General features: G+C 36.5%; 2 protein-coding genes across 5 annotated transcripts in view; both read left to right on the top strand.

Annotated features, from left to right (window-relative positions):
* The first annotated feature begins 309 nt into the window (after positions 1-309).
* Positions 310-13,949, top strand: LOC122820583 (B-cell receptor CD22-like). Of its 4 annotated transcripts, none has more exons than XM_044098140.1 (11): positions 312-548; positions 652-918; positions 1,388-1,651; positions 9,596-9,871; positions 10,262-10,534; positions 10,630-10,893; positions 12,231-12,347; positions 12,501-12,516; positions 12,606-12,694; positions 13,120-13,207; positions 13,339-13,397. In XM_044098140.1, the coding sequence occupies exons 1-10, from the start codon at positions 476-478 to the stop codon at positions 13,203-13,205; spliced, it is 1,725 nt and encodes a 574-aa protein (XP_043954075.1). In that variant the 5' UTR covers positions 312-475; the 3' UTR covers positions 13,206-13,207; positions 13,339-13,397. The 4 variants fall into 4 exon arrangements, 3 of the variants coding, with proteins under 3 accessions (XP_043954075.1, XP_043954074.1, XP_043954076.1); XM_044098139.1 differs by having other exon boundaries at positions 313-548; positions 13,120-13,170; positions 13,339-13,949; XR_006368826.1 differs by lacking the exon at positions 12,501-12,516 and having other exon boundaries at positions 310-548; positions 13,120-13,170; positions 13,339-13,384.
* Positions 13,950-16,122: 2,173 nt separating this feature from the next.
* Positions 16,123-21,553, top strand: part of LOC122820675 — a 32,809-nt gene continuing 27,378 nt past the window's right edge. The window contains exons 1-2 of the mRNA XM_044098244.1: positions 16,123-16,290; positions 21,417-21,452. Coding sequence (XP_043954179.1) covers positions 16,254-16,290; positions 21,417-21,452 — 73 coding nt within the window. The 5' untranslated portion in view covers positions 16,123-16,253. The remainder of the gene's footprint in view (positions 16,291-21,416; positions 21,453-21,553) is intronic.

Raw genomic sequence — 21,553 nt, 5'->3', positions numbered from 1 at the left:
TTTTAATGAGAAAAATTCTATATATTAGAAGGTTCACTAAAGTAATGATGTGCAAAATGTGTGTCATCTTCGTTCTCTTCTATCTCCAGAAGGTTTTTCAGGATTTTTTGTTTGTTTTGCACATCATATTTTTGTCTAGTTTTCGATCAAATTAATCTTTTAATTTAAGAAGTAAACATTAACCTTTAAACAAATGGTTACCTAAAACGTTTAACTGGGGTATGTCTTTTCATTTGTTGTGAGTCATCTTAGTTTAAGGAAGTTAGAAAACTGACAAAACACTGCGTGGGAAGTGTCCAAATATTCTGTGGTAGAACTGCTGTGATGTTTTTCAGATGAAGATTAAAAAAAATGAGCTCACAGAACAGGAAACTAGTGATACTGATCGGAAACTTTGGTGACATGAAAAGAACGTGTTGGTGTCAGAGCTGGACGTTACGAAGCGACACTCTGCGCCTGTTTATGTGAACTTTTAATGTTTATAATGACAAAAGTTTTAGGTTTTATTTTAGTGATGAATTCACTCCTCTGCTGCGGACATGCTGAAGGTATTTTCTGTTTTATTTTTCATATTTATTTATAAACTCAGAATGAGGCTCGTCCGTATAAACTGCATGATAAATGTGCTAATTGTGTTGTGCTGCGTTTTAGACGCAAACCTGATTATTGATCCCAACTGGTCGACTTTTCATCCTGAAGAGAGCGTGACATTCATTTGTGACATGAGTGAAGGAGAAGAGACCGACTGGCAATATGAGATTAGAAGAAATGGAGAACAAGTTCTTCAATACAACCCGCACAAAAGCTACACATTACCAGGTATCCAAATCGGTCAGAGTGGTGAATACCAGTGCTGTGGACTCAGGAAGAGCTCTGATGATACCGACTGCAGTGATACTGTCTCTGTAACTGTTACTGGTGAGTCCAAATGATCTTTTTCTACCAGATTTGTACAATATTGAGAGTTGTGTAGTTAATACACATGTTAACTCCTCTGTAAGTTAAATCTATATGCAGAAAATCATTTTAGCTTTTTTTATGTTCCTCCCATAATGATATTTTAACCTCAGCAGTTGCAACCTGCCCATCCACAGAAAACCCAAATTCTATGAAATACAATTAAACTTACTATTTTATACATAAAGTTATGTTTCATTAGGTGAGCTAATCACAGAATAGCATAATTTATTTTTGTTTTTCTTTGTTTTCTTGTTTTTATTTGGGTCTTTAAATTAAGTTAACTATTTCAAGATAACACGTCATTCCCATTAGAGAAACTCAATTATAGATTTTTGTCTTATATTATGATGAAACATTTGAATATTTGAGCTCAATCTGACTGAAGAATAACTAAACGTGTTAACTGACGTCTTTATTTTAACATCAGCTCAACCCAAAGCCAAACTGACTGCAGGTCCTACAACCATACCAGTAGGGGGCAGTGTGACACTGAGATGCTCAGTGGAGCCCTCTGCTGGATGGAAATACAGATGGTTCAGAAGGACCCAAAACACTCAAGAATTTGAACTCACTGAAGAAGGAAACAGAGATATTAAAGTAACACAAGGAGGAATATACCGATGTATTGGAAAGAGAGGAAATGGAGACTATTACAGTGTTATAAGTGATGAAGTGAGCTTCAATATAACCTGTAAGTTCAAATACTTTTGTTAAAATGCAGTTGATTATTCTTTACCCTTTAGCTTAAACTCATGAGGTGTTATTTAATTTATTTTTCATGTTTTGGTTTGTTTTGCAACCGTCCATATCTGATGGAAACAGTTTCCAACAAGGTTTTTGTGACTTGACGTGAGTTGATCACTCTGACATGTGAGGTCCAGGGAGGAGAAACCACTGAGTGGACGTGTGAATGGAAGACATCTGGGAAACCTGTAAAATTGGGAAATGATAAACACCTGACTGTCAGTGTTAATGAGTCCAGCAGTGGAGACTACATGTGTCGGTGTAGACGCAGAGACGACTGGTATTCTGTGACAAAGTGGAGTGAAAAGATCCCAGTGTCTGTGTCAGGTGAGTCACATTCCTTTTTTCATCAGGATCAGCTCAATACGTAACAAAACCAGGCGGCTGGTTTTGGTCGGAGCCCAAAGACTAGCAGAGCATCATCCAGAACAGTCACTTCAAAACCCTTTGAACTGCCTTGTTGCTGAAATGTGCTCTGCAAATACAAAACACAGTTTAAATATTCTGATTATATTCCATCCAAATGATTCGGTATTTGTGGGGTTTTTTCTCTACTAAATCATGGGATTACAATGTTAACCTCATCGCAAGCAGATGTGCCACTGGTTGAAAATGTATTCACACTGGCCCCTCCTGTCTGATTTTAACTGTGGCTGCACATTTTATTCTCAGTTGAAAAGATAGGCCTATATGTGGAAATGATATAAATACCTAAAATTTCTAAATATTTTCAGTAATAAATTACTTTGAAGAGGCATGTCAAGACGTTTGCGGAGAAAAAGCTAGAATATGAAAATGCTTTTAAGATGTTTTCCATTGGGTGAATATGTTGTTGATGTAGATGCATAATAACTGTGGATGCATAATAAACAAAAACATTTTGTCTAAAGACTGCACATAAGATAAAAACCTAATTTCAAAAAAAGACTGTACTACCCACAAAATGACACAATTTGCAAACAGAAAATAGGGAACATGTTTCCTTCTTTCTAAAGAAAATACTTTTTTCCCCTTAAAATGAACATTTAGGTTTTATGCAACATTATGTTGACGAGATCTAACATTGATAATGGTATTCAACATATTTCTGTAAACATTTCTTTGATCTTATTTAAACAGCATTGTGTGTGTTCAAAGGATTTAGATTTAGAAGTTGCTATGGAAACGTGTCTGTCAGTAAGACGGCTGTAGGTGGGGTTTCTGCTCAGCTGGCGGACAAAATGTGTCTCCTGTAGTCGACATGTTTTGTTGAGTTTTATTTTTGTTTTAGTTTACATTTTAGGTTTTACGTGTAAACTCTATTTTTCTAATAGTAAGAGTAAGAAGTAAATGACATTAAATAAAAAATAAACAAAACCCAAAATGACTGACACTGTTCTTTCCAGTATCAGTGTCCACTCCTGTCCACTCTTCATCTGTCGTCCCTATGATCATCGGACCTGTTGGTGGGATCCTCCTGGTTCTTCTTCTGGTGTTACTGTGGTACTACAGGCGGTCCAACGGTGAGATTGCTCATTGTGAAGGTATAAAAAACAATATTTGAACAATGGAGTGTTAAAAGAATATATTTGTTTTTCACAGATTTTCGCTGCCCCGGGTGAGTTAATCGCATCACTTCACCTCAAATACCTAAAACTGCTACATTTTTGTGAAAAGATTTCCACCATTAACACTGTTTTAGGTGGAAACTGTCAAAAATCAGCTGTGGAGTAAATAATGGATTAAACAAGAATGACACTGATGAGAGCAGCTCTCCTCTGCATGGTCAGAAATTAAACAACTTTTGTCCTGTAGATATTTTTAGCTATGTTCTCATTCGTACTGATAAGATTGCGTTTACATATTCAGTAAGGAACGCTTTAGAATTTGCTCACTGAAATAAAAGAAATAGAGAGAATGCTGCGTGTGTGTTAATGCAATATTCTGTTCACTTTTTTTCCTGCACTGCAGGCGGCAATCATATCTACGAGTCGGTCAACTTCTCAGACTCCAGCGGAAAAGGTACAGTGAATCTTTTCCACCAGATATAACTGCTGCATGTTCAAATGCAGGTAACTGATCTGAAAAATCCTGAAATGTTTTAGTGGCAGATAAACCCGGGGATGCAACCTACTCTCTCATTGAACCGAAAAACTTTGGGGAAAAGAGTAAGTCACAAAAACAACTTAAAGAGGGAAAAAAATCAGCCTTGTTTAGATCACTTAGAAATTGTGACTTGTTTATTTGAACAGGTACTCCAAATAAACCAGTAGAGGGCGCTGTTTACTATCGTCTGGAGTCAGAAATGAAAGGTACAGTCAACTCCAATTTAACAATATGGTACTTTCCATCACTATCAACCAATGTTAGACAAAATCAAAACTTTTTTTTATTTTTACAAAATAGAAATGCTTAAATGTTTTTACACACTGTAAACCGTCTCGTATGTAAAAATATAAATATTCAGACACGTGATAAAATATTTAAACATAAAATAAACCAAAAGTGAATTTGTGCTTATTGTACTTAGAATTAAGAATTTACAGGAAAAGTTATTGTAGAAATGTAAAATTTAAAGCGAGTGAAAGAAAAAGAAAAATATTTGTTTATAAAAAAGTACATTGAAGTCTTACAGTCGTTGTTCTTTCACAGACAGGGGGCGCCCTGGAGCAAAAGAAGAGGCTGTTTATTCTGAAATCGACTCGGGACCAGAGAACAATAACACCATCTAGGTGTAGTTCGGTCTACAGCTTCTAACTCATGTCATATTTGTAGGATCCATTGTAAAAAGCCAAATATTAACCTTTCATAAAACTGATTTTAGCTGTTGCTTTGTGCCGCTTAAAATAATCCCTCTCAACACTCTCAGTTTATTATTATGCTGGCAGTTCTGCTTTACTTTGCTTTAATATACAGAGTGTGTGTATTAATAACACACTCTATAAGAATAAATGATTCCTTTTTGCCTTTCTGACATTAAATCAAACAAAACTTTTCCTGTTTTGAGTTAATTAAAATTACTCAAATTATTTTTAATTTCTCAACAGTACAATGGTAAATACGGGGGGATATGTAAAAATACTTTTTTCCTTTAAATTCAAAAGTTTTTTGTTTTTTTGTATTTGGAAGAAATGTCCTTTTAAGGCTGATGTAATGGGTTGAGAATCAGTTAATTAATACAACCCTATTTTTGATTCAGAATTAATCCTGTCTTTGGTCTTCGTTTTTTTCTTTTTTTTCTTATGTATATGGACGAGTTTGTTGTGTGCATGTATCTTCTTGCCAGTGGGGGGCGCTCTCTTACCGCCACAACACAGTGACGTAATTCAGGTATTCATTAAATAGTAGGTAGTGTTTCCTAATGGTCTTTATTGTTGTACAGCAGCACAAACAAATGAGAAAAATAAAGAATTTAACATTTGTTGTAAATTAAATGTAATTTTTTAATAAATCACATTTTATATTCTAAAAGTTTGCTACTAAGAGCTTTTGTGGATATCTTGCAATTTTCAGTATTGTCAAAAATAATTATAATTAAACATACATAAATACCCTGTTCTACAAAAGACATTATTTATTTAAATGATTCATTAATAAAAGATACTGACTTGTATTTACAGCTAGTGGCCAGCAGATGGTGACATTGAGTCATAGTTTTCCAAGTTATCGGTCCAGAAACTGGCCGTCAGTTCAATCATGTGACACAGGAAGAAAACTTGTGTGTGTTCAGGATTCTGCTGCTTCACATGAACCTGCTCCATCCAGAGTGTTTGGCTCTGTGGTGGAAACGGCGAAAATGACAATCAGCTCCAATCATCACAGTGTGTTAATTTATCATCATTTGTTCAGGATTTGTTCTGTTTTCATAAAGTGTCAAACCGACATGCTGCTTTAAGAAATAATAGATGACCGAAAACTAATTTTAAAAAAAAGCTAAGAGCTTTAATGAAATAACATTTTTGGGTTTTGCTCTTTCTAGGTTTTAAGTATCAGGAGGAAAATAAAACAAACATCAATGCATTTTTACAATATTGTTATTTTTAGAGAGTTGCAAAATTAAAACAGTGGAGTAGCAGTTGGAGATGCAGAAACTGATACAAAATCGATTAAAATGTTATTTTCAGATATGCAAAGTAAAGAAAAGTGTGTTTTACTTTATGTCCTGATAACAACAGTGAACATTATCTATTTAATCTGTGAACCTTGGTGGGGGGAAAAAAATCCCACCATTCTTCTGTCAGTGACTTGTGCTTACAGATAGTGGCCAGCAGATGGTGCTATTAATTGGTTATTTTTGTCAGAGTTCCAGATAAGGGCTGAATGTCCGGTGATTCATCCAGGAAGAAAACTTGTGTGTCTGCAGGATTCTGCTGCTTCACATGAACCTGCTCCATCCAGTCTGACTGGCTGTGGTGGAAACGGCAGCAGAACATCTCACAAATCCATCATCAAGCTCAACATCCTCATCCTCACTAAAAACACAGCTGCTGCCTGCAGCTGCAACAACCATGTTAGCTTAGCACAAACAACAATTCAGAGAGTCTTGAAACAGATATTATTTCTTCTGAAACTAGAATAAATGGGACAATTTAAATTAAAACACCAGGAAAGAAGAGCCAGACCTAAACTCTGAAACAATGGCCTGCAGTCTGTATTCAAAAGCCTGCCACAAGAGGGCAGTGCTGAGTCGTCATACCATTAAAGAGGACTTCTGCTTCTTTGGTCAACACTTCTTGAGCAGGATGTCACTGAAGATGATTGTATTTATAGAGTTTCTGCAGGAAACTCTGTAGTGTTTCCTCGTCTCTTGGTGGAAGATCTGGACTGAAGTGAAATATTTAGTATAGAAAACTGCAAATTAAGTGCCACTAGAAAACCAAATGCTTTTCCACAACCTCACAGCCACAACTAATGCTGGGTTAGCAGAGCTGCTAATGGCTTCTTTACGCTGAGCTAATAAATTAATACATGACATATTGTAGATGAGGCTAAAGTTAGGATCAAGTTAAAGGTCAGTGTATGATTATTCAGATGAAAAGAAGATTTTTCATCCTTCTTTCTCACAAACAGACGCTGCTAAATGAAACACAGAAACTTTTTTTCACTCTCCGTACATTTTTAGAGTTTCTTCTTAAATCTATTTAAACTCCAAACTATTTCTCACTGTCTGATCTCATGTCTGTTTATTCACACCCAAGACCTTATATATCTGTGAAAGGTGAGATCATTCTCAAACATCACTTGTTTTTAGGTGAAAGGGGATTTTACGGTTTGTTTGCCAGAGAGTTCGCACGCAACACAAACTAAGTAGAGGATTAAACATTTAAAACTTACAATAATGCAGTTTACAGTTTATTTAAAGAGAATTTTATTTTATGGTTTTCACTAAAAACAAAATCAAAATACACTTCTCTAATAATCATATTTAAACCTTTTGGAAAAAAAAAAGTCCTGTTCTTCTTTTACCACAACTTCTCATCATTGGACCGGAAACGTCACAGCAGAAACTCGGTGCATTGATGTCAGTGTTTAAAATAAACGTCCCGTCATTCTTAGATAAAACGTCGATCGTGTTTCAGACGGCTCCATTTCTCTGGAGACGCTGCAGAGGCAGCATGTTATGAAAGGAAGATTATTGGACCAACGCAGAGCAACACATGGTTCCATGTTGAGGTCAGGATGGGGAACATCTCACCCAGGGTTCTGGTCTCACTCCGTAAGTAGATCACTTTATCTGTATGAAGGACGGAGATTAGAAGAACATCGTCTTTGACATCTTGTCTGCTGTAATTTCTACTTTATCTTCCATTATATTTGTGTAATTTTACTTAATTTAATCATTTGTTCTTGTTAAGTTTGCTGCAACTTCAAACAGGTTATTTCAGTGACAAACTACTAACACAAGCATTTCTGTGCAAACATTTTGAAAAGCTGTTTTTTGTAAAATTAGACTTTAGCACTTTATATCCCATACAACTAATGTGTGAGCAATAAAAATATTATATAAAAAAAGTTTAAAAATGAACATGAGGGGCGTGTTGTGGTTAAGTAGGGGAAAGCGCGACCCACACCTGGAGGCCCTGAGCTCTCGACGCGGCCGTAGCGGGATCGATTCCTGGACCCAACTGATATTTGCCGCATGTCTTTGCCCCTCTCTTTCCCCCTTTCCTGTCAGCCTTCTGTCATATAAGGGACACTAGAGCTCACAAAAAGAGCCCCTGGTGGAAAAAGATGAACAAGAGACTGAAATTATTCATTAAAAACTTTTATCAGTTTTTTTCCAGTAGAGATGAGTGTGAAGTTTCCGTCGTCGTGCAAAACGTCTGCAGATGTTCTGTCTTCAGTCAGGATGTGAAGTTTATAAAATGAAGTTTTAATTCATCAGAAAATCAACAATAAACTAAAACATTTGATCTTATTCTTATCAGAACAAATAAATACTCAATATCTTCCATTTAATATCTAGTTAAATTTCTGTTAACAGAAAAACAGAGTCAAAGCTGAGTGAGAGGGTTTGGAAAATATTTTTTAATAAATTTATTAAAACTTTCAACCTTTATTTCAGTGCTGAACACACTGATCTGCTGTGGAAAAATTCAAGGTAACTTCAAATTTTAATCTGAATTTTAATCATTTATCCTCTCAGGAAAAGAATCCAGTTTTTCTTTTAAATCAGATATTATTTTATGTTTATCTTTTAATTTTTAGCTTGATGTGTTTTTTTTATAAATCAAAAGACAAACATGCTGAATGTTGGTTCTGTTTTAGATCCTGTGCTGACTATTGAGGCCAACTGGTTGAATTTTTATGTTGGAGAGATTGTTACATTTATCTGTAACACGAATGAAGGAAAAGACACTGACTGGTACTACAAGTTAAAAAGGAATGGTGTAGCATTTCTTCCCTATCAGTCAGGAAAACATTTCAGAGTTGAAGCTCTGTATACTAGACATAGTGGAAAATTTCAGTGCTGTCGTCGCTGGAGGGGTTCATCTCACTCAAAGTGCAGTAAAACTGTCACTGTCAGTGTCTCAGGTAAGAACTGAATATTTTAAAGATTTACAAAATTTTATATTAGCCCTAAAAAATATACATTTGCTAACTGCATTTTATTTCATAATTTCAAGCAGATCTTTTTGTTAATAAAATAATGTCAGAAATATGACACATATATAATTACTGGTTTTAATTTTTATAAAGTCAAGAGAGCCACAAGTTTAAAAAAGAGGAAATATTCAAATATTCAAATATTCAAAGGAAATATTATTTACCTTAATGTGAATATTTAGATTTACTTAATTGTGGAGTTAATCACATTATCTTTTCAGAAAAGAGAATGAACTCTTTTATGTTATTTTATTAAACTATTTCAAACAAATACTTTTTCTTTTAATTTCTAAAAAGTATCTAAAATAAGGAAAGATGACAATAAAATGCATTGACAGCTTTTTCACATATTTACTGATATGAAAGAAGCATCACTCTTTAAAATAAGCTTTTAATTGCAGTATTTTGTATAAAATCAAATATTTGTTTTTATAACAGCAGATAGACCAAGTGCTGAACTGACAGCAGGTCCAACAACCATACCAGTAGGGGGCAGTGTGACACTGAGCTGCTCAGTGGTGCCCTCTGCTGGATGGAAGTACAGATGGTTCAGGCGGACCGCAGACACACCTGAAGTTCAAGTCATAACAAATGATGAAGAAAACAGAGAAATCACTGTGACACAAGGAGGAATCTATAAGTGTGAAGGAGAGAGAGGAAATCCTTCATTCTACAGTCATTCAAGCCAAGAGAAAACCATTGAAATAATGTGTAAGTGTTTTCTTTATGATTGTTAGAATCTAAGTCCATGAAATCAAAAATTCTCTTGTGATTTAATTTTTCTCTTCTTATCTGATGTAAACAGTTTCCAACGAGGTTTTTGTGACTCGACAACCAAACTGGCCTCAGATCTTCAGTGGTGAGTCGATCACTCTGACATGTGAGGTCCAGGAAGGAGAAACCACTGAGTGGACGTGTGACTGGAAGAAATCTGGGTCAATAATACAGAGGACAGACAGTAAAGACTGGACTTTCACTGTCTCTGAGTCCAGCAGTGGCGATTATATGTGTCAGTGTAGAAGCAGAGATGATGGGTTTTCTTCAACACAGTGGAGTGAAACCTTGACACTGTCTATATCAGGTAAGTTGATGCTGGTAAATGAAAAATGTGGCTGATTTAGTCCATAGTTGAGTTGTCAGTATTAATGCTTAACTCTCCCCCCCACACACACACACACATACAAACACATACACACTGATTCAAACTTTCTTAGAAAAATATTTATATGTCAGGTTTAGTTTTGTGAAGTCTCACAGAGGCTGGTTGTTAATCTGTATGGCTGAAACCATGAATAACTACCAGAATAATTCATATTAATGAAGTTCTACATTGTTGACATATTTTCAGTAATTTCTCAATCTTCTCATTTATTTCAGTTAACGAGTCTGTAGCTTGTTCTGCTTGTACAAGTCTTGTATGGTTTTTTTTTAAATCATTGAAAAATTAACAAATTTTAATTCATGTTCAAAGGAGCTGAAGCTGAAGCCAAACTGACAGCAGGTTCAACAACCATACCAGTAGGGGGCAGTGTGACACTGAGCTGCTCAGTGGAGCCCTCTGCTGGATGGAACTACAGATGGTTCAGGCGGACCGCAGACACACCTGAAGTTCAAGTCATAACAAATGATGAAGAAAACAGAGAAATCACTGTGACACAAGGAGGAATCTATAAGTGTGAAGGAGAGAGAGGAAATCCTTCATTCTACAGTCATTCAAGCCAAGAGAAAACCATTGAAATCATGTGTAAGTTTTTTCTTCAAAACTGTTAGAAACTAGAACTATGAAATCAAAAATTTTCTTGTGATTTAATTTTTCTCTTCTTTATCTGATGTAAACAGTTTCCAACGAGGTTTTTGTGACTCGACAACCAAACTGGCCTCAGATCTTCAGTGGTGAGTCGATCACTCTGACATGTGAGGTCCAGGAAGGAGAAACCACTGAGTGGACGTGTGACTGGAAGAAATCTGGGTCATTTATGAACATGACAAATAGTAAAGACTGGACGTTCACTGTCTCTGAGTCCAGCAGTGGAAACTACACATGTCAGTGTAGAAGCAGAGATGATGGATTTTCTTCAACACAGTGGAGTGAAACCATAACAGGTGATTTAATTTTTTTGTTTTTTTCTGAACAAATTGTAGAAAAAAAATGTTTTCCTTATATGTTGGATTAAATGAAGTTTCTTTCTTGGACAAACCAGAATAAATCTGACTAGTCATCATCTGAGTTATGAATTTTTAACTGCAGAACAAAAGGAGCTGATTTATTTTGTTCACTTCCTTTAACAAGTTACAATAATAAAACTACAACTGTTATAATTTGAGTTGCTTTTGTGCACATTGTTCCCAAAGTTGTTCTTTTAGATATCTAAAGAATAAAACAGAAAATTTCTAGAAGTTAACAAGTTGAGTGTTGAACTATTTTAGTCAGATTTCTCTTCTTTAAATGTCTTTTTGCTCACATTAAGCAGCTCATTGTTGTGATCCAAGTTTGTTTGACCTGGACTGAACTGTGAGGACGGATCAGCAAAACTAAATGCAGCAGGATTCATTTTATAACTTCAATATTCACTCAACCTTAAACTAGTTTCTTATGATATTATGATCTCTGATACAGTTACATCACTACTTCCTCAAAATAACAGTAAATAACTTTTTTTTCAGCAAAATTAAAGTAAAACATTTTTCTAACTGGCCACTGTGAGGATGTGGTTTTTATTCTGTGTGTTAATTTATTTCCTGTCTCTTTGGCTGTGATTGATCCCAGCTGTCTCTTATGTTCCCTCATTACCTTCCCTGTGTATTTAATCCCGTCTGTGTTTCTCTGTCGGGTTCTGGTCCAAAGTCTAAAGTCATGTGTCGTCTTCCTTTCCCTCGTTTTAGACCAGTTTGTATTCCAGTTGCTATCAGTGTTTGAGCTCTTTGCCTTGTTGCTCACCTGTTCTGCCTGGACTTTGTATTTTGTGATTTCTTCATTAAAACCATCATCATTTGCTTTGCAACCTGGATCCACCCCATCGTCGTCCTCACCACTCAATAACCACAGTTTGTAACAGCCACATCAAAACGATCAAAAATGCCTGAAAGGTTTCCAAAATTAAAGCAGCTGCTGTTCTTGAATCGTTTGGAGTAAATGCAAAATCTCAATCTCTTTATTAAGATTTTCAAGATGTTTATATATACTTTTATTTTTGCAGTGAAAAATCCTTCAACTCTAATTAGTATGCAGCTATTAAAGTTGTGACACAAACAAATTAGAAACCACCAGGTGGAATAGATCAGTCCTACGAGATGAACAAATGTTTTTTTCTCAATACATAGAATCACAATTTAACAATATCAAGTTAAAGCTGCAACTTTAATAAACACACTAATAAAATATTTCTGTTGAATAAAATGAGGACTAAGATAAATATTTTATGATGTTTTTGTTTTTCCAGTAACTGTATCCAGTTCTGTCGGCTCTTCATTTCCTGTCATGTTGATCGTTGGACCAGTTGTTGGAGTCGTTCTCATCGTCCTGCTGCTCTTGTTGTGGCGCTGCAGACGGTCCAAAGGTCAGAACATTTTCTTCTTGTTTTATTGATACTAACCTGAAATAATGTGTCATTGAATCACAAGTATTAAAATATGACTTTTGAAATTCGGTTCATCATTTTAATTCTGTTGTTGATGATCTAAACGGCTTTTTTTTTTTTAATCTTCTCCAGATTTGAGCTGCATCAGGTCAGTATGAAATATCTGCTGTTTCATCTTAGGCATAAACTCTTGATCTTTGTTTCATAGTTAAATTTGATCCACTTTAATATTTTTAGGTCATTTCAGTCTGAAAGCAGCAGCCAGAGGCCGACCAGTAATCATGGACTGAACCAGATTGAAAGTAATTACAGCTCTCTGCTGCATGGTTAGTGACACAATAAACATCAGTATTAATTTGGACACAATTTCACTTTGTTGTAACTTTTTTCTTTATCATAACACAGATTTATAAAATGTATAAAAATCTCAAAGTGTCTACTTTAAGTCATTCCTTCTGACAAACAGTAAACAACAAAGTGAAACACCTGAATATTTTTGTTTGTTTATTTTAATTTTTATGTCAGAATTAATCTGCAGATTTTATGATTCTGCTGCTCAATATGACAACATATAAGTATATTATTACCATGAGTTTGATTAATAAAAACAATTCAAAGTTGCAACAAACTCACAATTATTCCCATCAGAAATGAAAGGATAAACATCTATCAAGAACAAAATAGATCTTATTATTTTACATAATTGCATTCAGATACAAGCTTTTCTTTGACATTTTTTTATTTACTGTAGGTACCACGTCTGTGTATGAGACAATCCAGAACCGTGGAGCCACAGGAAACGGTAACGTATATGTAATAAAACAACCAAGTTATTAAAGGTGACTGATTACATGAGAACCAGATGAATCCTCAGCTGTCAAATATTCAGAGAGTGATATTAAACTATTTAAAAACATGAGGAGAAACACTAATGTATGTTTTCTATGTATCCATGTTTCACTTTTACCAGAGAGACCTCCTGATCCAGAAGAAGGTTCTGTTTACGATTATGTGAGACCAGATAATTACAGATCAGCATGAAGGTCAGATAAACACCTGACTTCATTAGATTGTTACTGATCATTTTTTCTTCATTTGGGAAAATGTGCTGCCCGATTCACCAGTTCTAATAAGAGTTCAGTTGTTTAGTTGTGAATTCATGACTGGATCTCATCTGTCTGGTTTTCTGTAAATGTACTTTCTTTTTCTGACAGTGATAACTTGCTGTTTTTAATTAAAGTTTAATGTGGCTCCAGGTTCTGTCTTGGACTCTGGTTTAGGCTAAATAATATCATCTTTCTTTTCATGTCTTTATTGTCCGGTGGTTTTATTTTACATTTTTAAGGCTGATGTAATGGGTTGAGAATCAGTTAATTAATACAACCCTATTTTTGATTCAGAATTAATCCTGTCTTTGGTCTTCTTTTTTTTTCTTTTTTTTCTTATGTATATAGACGTGTTGGTTGTGTGCATGTATCTTCTTGCCAGTGGGGGGCGCTCTCTTACCGCCACAGCACAGTGACGTAATTCAGGTATTCATTAAATAGTAGGTTGTGTTTCCTAATGGTCTTTATTGTTGTACTGCAGCACAAACAAATGAGAAAAATAAAGAATTTAACATTTGTTGTAAATTAAATGTAATTTTTTATTAAATACCATTTTATATTTTAAAAGTTTGCTACTCAGAGCTTTTGTGGATATTTTGCAATTTTCAGTATTGTCAAAAATAATTATAATTAAACATACATAAATACCCTGTTCTACAAAAGACATTATTTATTTAAATGATTCATTAATAAAAGACACTCTGACTTGTATTTACAGCTAGTGGCCAGCAGATGGTGACATTGAGTCATAGTTTTCCAAGTTATCGGTCCAGAAACTGGCCGTCAGTTCAATCATGTGACACAGGAAGAAGACTTGTGTGTGTTCAGGATTCTGCTGCTTCACATGAACCTGCTCCATCCAGAGTGTTTGGCTCTGTGGTGGAAACGGCAAAAATGACAATCAGCTCCAATCATCACAGTGTGTTAATTTATCATCATTTGTTCAGGATTTGTTCTGTTTATATAGAGTGTCAAACCTGCATGCTGCTTTAAGAAATAATAGATGACCGAAAACTAATTTTAAAAAAAAGCTAAGAGCTTTAATGAAAGAACATTTCTGGGTTTTGCTCTTTCTAGGTTTTAAGTATCAGGAGGAAAATAAAACAAACATCAATGCATTTTTACAATATTGTTATTTTTAGAGAGTTGCAAAATTAAAACAGTGGAGTAGCAGTTGGAGATGCAGAAACTGATACAAAATCAATTAAAATGTTATTTTCAGATATGCAAAGTAAAGAAAAGTGTGTTTTACTTTATGTCCTGATAACAACAGTGAACATTATCTATTTAATCTGTGAACCTTGGTGGGGGAAAAAAATCCCACCAGACTTCTTCTGTCAGTGACTTGTGCTTACAGATAGTGGCCAGCAGATGGTGCTATTAATTGGTCATTTTTGTCAGAGTTCCAGAAAAGGGCTGAATGTCCGGTGATTGATCCAGGAAGAAAACTTGTGTGTCTGCAGGATTCTGCTGCTTCACATGAACCTGCTCCATCCAGTCTGACTGGCTGTGGTGGAAACGGCAGCAGAACATCTCACAAATCCATCATCAAGCTCAACATCCTCATCCTCACTAAAAACACAGCTGCTGCCTGCAGCTGCAACAACCATGTTAGCTTAGCACAAACAACAATTCAGAGAGTCTTGAAACAGATATTATTTCTTCTGAAACTAGAATAAATGGGACAATTTAAATTAAAACACCAGGAAAGAAGAGCCAGACCTGAAACAATGGCCTGCAGACTGTATTCAAAAGCCTGCCACAAGAGGGCAGTGCTGAGTCGTCATACCATTAAAGAGGACTTCTGCTTCTTTGGTCAACACTTCTTGAGCAGGATGTCACTGAAGATGATTGTATTTATAGAGTTTCTGCAGGAAACTCTGTAGTGTTTCCTCGTCTCTTGGTGGAAGATCTGGACTAAAGTGAAATATTTAGTATAGGAAACTGCAAATTAAGTGCCATTAGAAAACCAAATGCTTTTCCACAACCTCAGCCACAACTAATGCTGGGTTAGCAGAGCTGCTAACGGCTTCTTTACGCTGAGCTAATAAATTAATACATGACATATTGTAGATGAGGCTAAAGTTAGGATCAAGTTAAAGGTCAGTGTATGATTATTCAGATGAAAAGAAGATTTTTCATCCTTCTTTCTCACAAACAGACGCTGCTAAATGAAACACAGAAACTTTTTTTTCACTCTCCGTACATTTTTAGAGTTTTTTCTTAAATCTATTTAAACTCCAAACTATTTCTCACTGTCTGATCTCATGTCTGTTTATTCACACCCAAGACCTTATATATCTGTGATAGCTGAGATCATTCTCAAACATCACTTGTTTTTACATGAAAAGGGGATTTTACGGTTTGTTTGCCAGAGAGTTCGCACGCAACACAAATTTAGTAGAGGATTAAACATTTAAAACTTACAATAATGCAGTTTACAGTTTATTTAAAGAGAATTTTATTTTATGGCTTTCACTAAAAACAAAAGCAAAATACACTTGTCTTATAATTATATTTAAACCTTTTGGGAAAAAAAAAAAAAGTCCTGTTCTTCTTTTACCACAACTTCTCATCATTGGACCGGAAACGACGCAGCAGAAACTCAGTGCATTGATGTCAGTGTTTAAAATAAACGTTGTCCCGTCATTGTCAGATAAAACGTTGATCGTGTTTCAGACGGCTCCATTTCTCTGGAGACGTTGCAGAGGCAGCTTGTTATGAAAGGAAGATTATTGGACCAACGCAGAGCAACACATGGTTCCAGGTTGAGGTCAGGATGGGGAACATCTCACCCAGGGTTCTGGTCTCACTCTGTAAGTAGATCACTTTATCTGTATGAAGGACGGAGATTAGAAGAACATCGTCTTTGACATCTTGTCTGCTGTAATTTCTACTTTATCTTCCATTATATTTGTGTAATTTTACTTAGTTTAACCATTTGTTTGCTGCAACTTCAGACAGGTTATTTCAGTGACAAACTACTGTCAAGAAAATCCGAGATCATCCCACTTCCCCATGCTGGAGATTTTAGTTTAACAGTAAAAATAAATAAAGTTTTCTTTAAAATGAATCACTCAAGTGAAATCTAGACCCAACATTAGACTTAAATGTCAATAAAATCAATTTGGTTGTGTGTGTTGTTTTATCTCCTGCAAACTTTGCTTTAATTCTACTTTTTTCTATTTAATCATAAGAAATCATAGTCAAGACAGAGAGAGTCATGAAACAGGAAAAGCAGGTTTCCTGGAAAAAGAGGAAGTAAGTTTCCAGTTCAGACTATTACTTATCTCAAAGCATGAAAGTTTTAAAGAAAGAAATCTAAACATTGTGAGTAATTGGATAAGATTCAAAGTAAAATACTTATATTAATATTGGTTTGCTTGTAATAATACTTACACTTACATTAGTGGGTACTCTTACAAGTAAAACAAGTAACTGTAACTTTGATATTAAACAATACGAATCATGGATTATTTTTGGTTTCTTTACAGAAAACATTTGTAATAACCCACATTAAGATTATAATAAGAGTAACTGATAAATTATGGTTATCATAACATTATAAATGAATGATAAATCAGAGAAGTAAAAGATGTGGCGCAATAACAGGTGGCGCCCGAACAGGGACCTGAAAAGGGACAGGGACCTGAGGGACAACATGGGGCCTAGTCCAACGGCGTAGGAGTACCCTATGTTCTAAATGTGTAAAAACGGAAGTTGGTTCTGAATAGCGCACTTAGTGTTATAATCCTAAAGGAGTAGGATTATGGGTGACTGTCCGAGAGACGACCGCAGTCACCACCCTCGCAGTAACTGTATGACGTACAGGTGAGGGAGAGCTTTTACTGAGGATAAGTGACCAGATCCAGACAGTGAAGCTAGTAGTTTGTTTTGCATCCCCACCTGAGGCGCTAAAGGGGGCTTTGCAGACAAACAACTCGAACCGACAGAGAGACGGAGTAGGAATGATCACTTCGAGGAGGAAAATCTGGGGAAGAAACCGGACGAAGCCGGCCGCCCAGATCCCTTGGAAATGAGGAGACCTCAACAGAACTGAATCAGCTTTCTCCGCAGCTACTGCAAATCAGACGTGACGCAAGTGGGGAAGTTAGTTCCAGAAATGAGGAAGTGAAACATCAACCACTGACAAAGAAAAGACCGGCCTGCAAGCATGCACAAGAAATAAAAAAAAGTCATCAGCTGACGATGGATGAGGGAGTACACCGCATCCTCCTCTGCAGCTATCGAGAAGACATCCGACAACAGAGGAACAAACACCAGCAGCTGACATCAACGCAGCCGGTGTAAGTCATCACACCGACCCGAGAGAAGCACTTTGACAGCGCAAGAGGGAAACAAGTAGCTCATTACAACTTATGGACGAAGAAAGCAGAACTGAGGCTCCGCCGGAAACTCGAGGTGCAGTGACAGGATAACACCTGAGAAGAAGCCCTATGGAGGGGCAAAGATGAAGATCTTTCAAGCCACCAAGAAAGATTGTCTCTGCCGGGGTCGAGGTGGGACAGAACACCTAAGGACAGGTGGTCCTAGAGAGGTAGTACGGTGCGTGCATATGGTACTCGGATATGCAGGCGTGCTACAAACCCGTGAAGAACTGAGCAAGCAGAACTTCTGGATGACCCTTCAGCCCATCCGATGCAGCTGTGGGACTGTGAGTATGTGGTCGATACGCAGGGACCCAGGGCAGCGGATGGAAGGTTTGTTCATCAAGAGCACAGTCCCATGGGGTTCAGTCTGCATGGATGTAGCAGAGCCAATGGGGATAACAGGAAGAGCTGTGAGAAGTACCTCTTGGTTCTGATGGACTCACAGTAACAGTGACAGCTGCTAGAAGAGCAGGTCTTCCCCTGCAGAGGAACTCCGTTCACGTCACAGAAAGCAGGGAGGCGAAGACACTTCTCCTTTTTGCCCAGAGAAGGAAAAAGGAGAAGTTGCAGCTCAAAGTGTCATTGGAAACAGGGCAGAGAGTCAAGATCGGCCTGCAGCCACGGTGATTAAGCTGAGGTTCAATGCCCAAGAGTTTGTAAAGTAAGTACTGAACTGCAACACAGTACAACTGATGAAGAAAGGGGTGCAAGGGGTGCTCAAGCCAGTTCTTAGCTAAAGCGAACCAGAACATTTCAAGAAGATATCCAGAGGATCAAGCATCATGCCATCCTACAATAGACTGGCCACTATTACAGGATGGTTGCCGTTCAAAGAACAACTTCAAGGCTTTGGACTGGGAGGGCCATGAAGAAATTGGACTATGCTAAAGAAGAACTCCTGTCACAAACTGATGGATTAAACTGGAAAAGGGGCTGAAGTTGTGAGGAAGAAGTGGCGTCATAGAAAATCACTAAGATCAACCCTGTAATAAGGCATTGAAGTCAGACCCAACACCTAGAAGGATCTGGCAACTGTTTCATCCTGATATCCAGAGCACCTGTCCTGGATATTCATCGGTGTAAGTTTTGATAAAGGGGCCCAAAACTGCAGTTTTTAAAAAATTGGACAATTCCTGATGCCTCCGACAACTCCAGTACCCCTTAAAGACCACAGCTACGGAAAAGGATCACGATTACGGGGAAAGCGTCATGCTGCTTTTTTTTTTTTTTTTTTTGCTTTGCTCTGCTGAATGTTCGAGATAATTTTTTTTTGAGGCCTTCTTCCTTCCCACATCCTGAAGAAACGAAAGTTCATCCAGCGAAGGTTCCTGTGGAAGAATCAAAGTGATCCAAGTTCTCTTTGGCATTCATCACCTAATGGGGGAAATTAAAACTCCAAGGAGGGGGTGTCAGGAGAGGTGGAGTTTTGATGACTACACTGAGCCCTTTGTGACAACTGAGGATGAAGAATCTGCAACTTCACATCCCAGAAGAACCTCTTCTCTTTCCAGATGATGACGACACAGAACTGCAGGAGGGTGATGGACTCCCAGCATGGGAAAGGTCTGACCTCGTGGAGGGGGTGTCAAGAAAATCCGAGATCATCCCACTTCCCCATGCTGGAGATTTTAGTTTAACAGTAAAAATAAATAAAGTTTTCTTTAAAATGAATCACTCAAGTGAAATCTAGACCCAACATTAGACTTAAATGTCAATAAAATCAATTTGGTTGTGTGTGTTGTTTTATCTCCTGCAAACTTTGCTTTAATTCTACTTTTTTCTATTTAATCATAAGAAATCATAGTCAAGACAGAGAGAGTCATGAAACAGGAAAAGCAGGTTTCCTGGAAAAAGAGGAAGTAAGTTTCCAGTTCAGACTATTACTTATCTCAAAGCATGAAAGTTTTAAAGAAAGAAATCTAAACATTGTGAGTAATTGGATAAGATTCAAAGTAAAATACTTATATTAATATTGGTTTGCTTGTAATAATACTTACACTTGCATTAGTGGGTACTCTTACAAGTAAAACAAGTAACTGTAACTTTGATATCAAATAATAAGAATCATGAATTATTCTTGGTTTCTTTACAGAAAACATTTGTAATAACTCACATTAAGATTATAATAAGGGTAACTGATAAATTAATGTTATCATAACATTATAAATGAATGATAAATCAGAGAAGTAAAAGAAGTTATAAATGTGATTTTTACCCTGAACTTGAAATGGTGTAGAAGGTGTAGCTCTAATTAAACATCACTGATGTGTTGGAGGTGGATGGTAGGTGAAAGGTTAAGGGAAAAAGGGGAACTAACAGGAGAGCAGAGATGGTCGACGACTTATTTAGAAACAGTTTGTTGAGCAACCTAAGACATTAGCATAGACATCAGGACACAATGTCTCTAAGACAGTGATGGATATGAGATCATCTGTCCAAGCAGGTAGCCAATGAAATAAGCCCAGCAACAGTGCTAGCCAATGCAAATGAACCAAAAGGCTGGATAAACCCTATAAAAGGTGGGTGAAAAAGAGGAAACTTTGGTTGGATCCTCCAGGCAGCTTCGAGTCAAGATCGAGATGGACAAAGAACTCTGCAGCTGAAGAAGAGCCGGGGCCACAGAGCCGAAGACTGTCCTGTTCATGGGGACCAACCCGTCTGCCCTGCAACACGTGGCTTCAAATTGCACTTCTCTCATCAGCTGGGTTCAGACTCCAAAGACGAAGATGAAGACCAAGGTAAAGGCAAAGGCAAAGACAAAGAACAAAGACAAAGAAGAAGAACTGAGTCCTTCCTTTCCGCCAGCACCCAAGTCCTGTGTGACCTCACCATCCATGAGGAGAAGAAAGCTCATCAGGCCTACAGAGATCCCTGCCTTCGTCGACCAACATCCTCCTGCTGCTGCAACACCTCCTTCATCATCAGGCCAGGTCTGGGGTTCGAAAAGCCAAACTGTCTGTCTCTCTCAAAGGTTCCCTTTTTAGTTCTCAGTGTCAGCATTAGGGAAAGATAGACTAGATGATTGATTTTTCTTATTTGATTATTTCTGCTACTGAATTAAGCTGTACTGACCCTTGCAAAATTGCCTTACTAATAAAATATTTAGCATAAAGAAAATCTAAAAGATGTTGTGGACATTCAATTAATGAGTCACCTTAAAGTTCTTTGATGGGAGCAATAAAAATATTATATAAAAAAGATAAAAAATGAACAAGAGACTGAAATTATTCATTAAAAACTTTTATCAGTTTTTTTCCAGTAGAGATGAGTGTGAAGTTTCCGTCGTCGTGCAAAACGTCTGCAGATGTTCTGTCTTCAGTCAGGATGTGAAGTTTATAAAATGAAGTTTTAACTCATCAGAAAATCAACAATAAACTAAAAGATTTGATCTTATTCTTATCAGAACAAATAAATACTCAATATCTTCCATTTAATATCTAGTTAAATTTCTGTTACCAGAAAAAAAGAGTCAGAGCTGAGTGAGAGGGTTTGGAAAATATTTTTTAATAAATTTATTATTTATGTTGATTAACTTTCAACCTTTATTTCAGTGCTGAACACACTGATCTGCTGTAGAAAAACTCAAGGTAACTTCAACTTTTAATCTGAATTTTAATCATTTATCTTCTCAGGAAAAGAATCCAGTTTATCTTTTACATCAGATATTATTTTATGTTTATCTTTTAAT

Source organism: Gambusia affinis, linkage group LG18 (assembly GCF_019740435.1).
Source record: "Gambusia affinis linkage group LG18, SWU_Gaff_1.0, whole genome shotgun sequence".
NCBI classification, from domain to species: Eukaryota; Metazoa; Chordata; class Actinopteri; order Cyprinodontiformes; family Poeciliidae; genus Gambusia; species Gambusia affinis.
Note: the sequence above shows the minus strand (reverse complement) of the source record. Positions and strands in the feature narration are given on the sequence as shown.